Below are 4589 nucleotides of genomic sequence, written 5' to 3'. Positions count from 1 at the left end.
TATTCTGCCTTTCTTAAATTGCAACGTCATGTTAGTTCAGAATATAGAACAGAAAGTTCCATTCAACACTTATGAAACTGTACATACAAAGGACTCTCCGTATCAGTGAGAGAAATCTTGACTTCTTTCTGCTGGTCCGGGGTTACCAGAAGGCTTGCTGTCGGCCTAACCTCGTTTCTGTAATAGATCAGCTCATTGATTCAATTAGATAGGCCAATGCAGGCTCGGGACCGATCTGAAAACGATGGCGTCACTTCCAATTCGAGTGTTAAACAGATTTCAACCCAAAAACAGATATTGGGTTCTGTGGTGAGCCCTTTTCGCTTGGGTCAGAAATATCTAATGACATTACGCAGTCCTCTTTGTGTAACGCGGACCACGGAAAACAGTGGATTTTATGTATTTAGTTTTAGCAATAAGCAAAGTGCATCCACCTCTCACCATAGCCCAACCCTCTGATAGGCATAACCAAATGGATGTCTACACTTTTAAAGGAAGTATAGGGAATCCGAGAATCGGGGAGAAACGAAATGGGGGGATAGCAAATGTCCAACTCTTTCTTTATTTCTCTGCCGGTTCGGGAGAGGTTTCTTCAGAGGGGTTTGACATATACGTGCTGTTATCAGATTGATGGGCCGGTTTGATTGAAGTGGCTTTGTCATGCAAATGTCAGCTACGTGATCGATGATCGCAGTGCGCTGACAAACTTCTGGAGGTCCCCCTCACCATTGGCGCCGTGACGGCACACGTGACCAGCAGCTGAGGTTCAAAAAGTGTTACAGGGAATCCCAGGGTGACTGCTCAGGGAGGTGAGCTCTTCTTTTTTTCTCTTCCACATGACATACCGAGAGGTTGCAGGGTAGGAGGAATCCCCCGAAACGCAGGTTGACCCTCCGTCATCAATTTGCACATGGAGAATTCTAGAATGAACTCTTTCTTAGAGTACTCAATTTGTAACCGTGGGACGAACGCCTACTCACCCAAGTCCGGATACCACCACTTGGACCAAGGCTTCCCGGCCCCTCTTCACTCGGGCTCCGGCACAACAAGTGACAGCTATAACGGTGAGGGACGGCTTTACATGGGGGGCAGCGCCCAGGCGGTTGTGGCTCAACATCAGCACCAGAGCAGTAGCTACGCGCATCAACATCAGCCACAGCCGCATCATGCCAGCATGGTTCTTCCATATGGCAGTACAGGTACTGCGGGATATGGGGCGCAGGCGTGCGCAAACCCGGACTATGGACACCCACAGTACTTTATCAACGAGCAGGAAGGGATGTACTATCAATCATCGGGCCTTTCCGCCTCCAATGTAGGCCCCAACTACGGCTCTCTGGCCGGGGCATACTGCGGGGCGCAGGGGGCTGTCCCCGCGGCACAGTACCAACACCACGGCTGCGAGGGCCAGGACCACCAGCGGGGTTATTTGCAGAGCACCTATGTTGACATTTCGGCCTCACAGGAGAGGGAGAAGGACGCAGAGCAAACACCACAAGGAAAGACTTTCGACTGGATGAAAGTCAAGAGGAACCCCCCTAAAACAGGTGAGATGGGAGAGTCCAAAAAAAACAATCACACTGACCCATGCACGAAATCGAAAGGTTTTTGTCAAATAAGGTAATTCAAAGTTCATTACAAGTCAACCAGGTGACCCAAACATGTCGACCCACCGCTCAGGTAGGCTAATGGATGTGATATGGAAATGCAGATGCACTCTCCAGCCCATAAGGGACATACATGACTGAGGACTGAGGATAGTGTTGCCTCACTCCACTATCGCTGATCCACAACCTATGGGGATTTCTCAGCAACATTCCGGGTCATAGTGGTATCTCTGACGAGACATGCCTCTGGTAGATTTGCCTGATGTGTTATTTTCTCCCCGTCTACTCAGCCCGTGCACTAATGCATCGAGCAGACGTGCTTTCTTACGCCCTAGGAAGTGCCCCAACTCTGTTGTCTTTAATTAACTTGTCCCAGTTCTCGTTTTTGTTGGTCTCCATTGTATTCCCCAGCCTTTCCTTCCTCGCCATGCTTGGCCGGTCTGAATTGAGTGCACCGAACCACGTTTCAACCTCACTCAGTAGGCCTACTGCTGTGGTCAAAGATCGTAAAACGTTACGGTCGGAATATGGAATTACACGTATCATATGCGTTTATATCTCCCCAAACGTGGAGCAGCTTTATTTAATTCTTCAGGAGTGAGTAATGGGTAAAGAAGTAGGAGGTTGAGTCTGTGAACTGGCCTATATACAGTAGTCAACAGTTTGGGACTTGAAATGGTTGGGTGCGTAATTGATGACCCCTTTAGTATGTCATTATTCAATCTTTATTCCAAATAAATATTTTAATCATTAAGAATGATTTATGCGGTAGTGATGTCAAGTCGCACTTTTTTTCCCTTTAGGAGCTTAACAATAGAACGATGGATTGGTGAATTTAATATGACTTCGAATACGGGACAATTTTCATATTTTACACATACAATTTTCATATTTTAGGCATACAATCTATTCCACATTGTAATGCGTTTCTCCCCCTCTTTCTCTTGTTTTCCCCCAGCCAAAGTGGCTGACTATGGAATGGGACCTCAGAACACCATCCGCACCAACTTTACAACCAAACAGTTGACCGAGCTCGAGAAGGAGTTCCACTTCAGCAAGTACTTGACGCGGGCCAGGCGCGTGGAAATCGCCGCCACCCTCGAGCTCAACGAAACGCAGGTGAAAATCTGGTTCCAGAACCGCAGGATGAAACAGAAGAAGCGGGAGAAAGAGGGCCTGGCCCCGGCCTCTAGCACCGGTTCCTCCAAAGACCTGGAAGACAACTCGGACCATTCCAGCTCCATATCTCCTGGTGCGTCTCCCAGCTCGGAGACCTAACGGACCAAATAAACTGCAACTTGCAGGCACTGAACTTCAAAGTGAGGATCTCGAATGTGAAAAAAAAAGTTGTTTGATTGATAATAAGTCAAAACATTCCTATACATGCTTGAATAGACTATTCGACTGGTTATGCTACACGTCTGTAATAGGAGTTTGTTTTTTTATATGATTTAAACTCAAATAATTACTTCGAAACGCACATTTCGAGAGAGAAAAAAAACGACGTGACAAAAGCACAAATGTGGAGGAAGTGCGCAACATCTTTCTAGACTAGACGTTTCTTTCCACCCCACAAAATCTGTTTGGATGTAAAGGGTCGTAAATCTTCATACCCACGACTATTGGAGTGATGCACTTTTTGCATGTTTACAAATCTCAAAGCGAGCCTTATAACAATGTTTATACAGGGAGCCTCTTGGCAAAACATTATAGTATTGTTGAATTTGTTTCTATTTTGTAATGTTTTTCGGAATGTATTTTTTTGGTTCTTCTTATTTGTATAGAGGTTTTGACATGAAGCAACTTTACCGTCAGTAAGTTAGGTAGAAAGGGTTCATGTGTTACTGACTCTTTGCACTATAGAATTACAGGGTATTCCTTTACACGGGAAGTTGTGTTATTGACTTGGCGGATGTTCTTTAATTGAAATATACAGTAAAATTACTAATTTCAACACGAGCCGGTGGATTACCCAATTAAATTCAGTCTAGTAATGTTAACACGTGTCTGTATAGCCTATTGTTATTGTCTAAATAGCAGACGTGAACTAAACCTGCACAGGGAGTGGTTCACGCAAGATGACGTTATCCAAAATGACGAACGATGATTAGAGGGAGTATTTATATTAATAAATGGCCAGAGGATAGAAAACGTTTATCATGTCATACAACTAAAAGGAAAGTTTATTGCAACGTTCAACACCTGCCTGAGTGAAACCAACTCGACCATTTCCTTTTGAATTGGGCCTTTTTGGATAAATAGGCTGTAACTTTTCCAGTATGGAGTCAAAGGTTTTGATAATAGGCTAGTGTCTTGCGAAAAACAGGGTATTCTGAAGTTAGTTTTATTTACTACGGTTAGGCCTACATTTCGGTTTCAAGGCAATAGGAGTGGATTGTATTATTTGTATGTGCAGACCGACTGAGTTATATTAGTTAATGTCTGTTTTACATGTTTTTTTGGAAAGGATCTCAGTCAATGCTGGTTCATCTCTGTCTACCTCAAATAAAAAATAAGATATTGCAGATTTTGTTGTTAGTTGTATTATAATTCATGGCAGATACGTGCATTTATAATTGTTCTTAATGATTATCTTGATTGTAAAAAAATGTATATTCCATGAGGCATGAACCTGGGCCTAGAGTAGCCTATTTGTTGCCATGGTCGATTCCTTTTGAATGAGTTTTGTCCCAAAATGTGATAGCTAGTACATCACACAAGTGACGTACAGATTCTAACGTATTTCAATGGTATTACTGCGTACAGTAAGCCTACCCTTGGTTTGACCCCCGTGGAACTTACGAAACTAGCCCTACAAGCCCAATAGTGTTGCCCTGCACTCTGCGTGGGGTGTGGAATGTTGCGGTGCATTCCGGGTGGCACACGCTGACCTTTTTACCCATGGACGCCTCTGGGATATCTAAACATGTAAACATACTCTCCTCTCCCCAAGTCGCTCTCTACCTCACACTCTCCGTATAG

General features: G+C 44.4%; 1 protein-coding gene across 1 annotated transcript; it reads left to right on the top strand.

Moving 5' to 3' along the window:
- Window positions 1-752: 752 nt before the first annotated feature.
- LOC120033890 (homeobox protein Hox-B1-like) lies at window positions 753-3225 on the top strand. The gene is made up of 2 exons (XM_038980261.1): window positions 753-1547; window positions 2566-3225. Exons 1-2 carry the CDS (start codon window positions 911-913, stop codon window positions 2883-2885), a joined length of 957 nt encoding a protein of 318 aa, XP_038836189.1. The 5' UTR covers window positions 753-910; the 3' UTR covers window positions 2886-3225.
- The last annotated feature ends 1364 nt before the right edge of the window (window positions 3226-4589 follow it).

Source organism: Salvelinus namaycush, chromosome 41 (genome assembly GCF_016432855.1).
Source record: "Salvelinus namaycush isolate Seneca chromosome 41, SaNama_1.0, whole genome shotgun sequence".
NCBI classification, from domain to species: Eukaryota; Metazoa; Chordata; class Actinopteri; order Salmoniformes; family Salmonidae; genus Salvelinus; species Salvelinus namaycush.
Note: the sequence above shows the minus strand (reverse complement) of the source record. Positions and strands in the feature narration are given on the sequence as shown.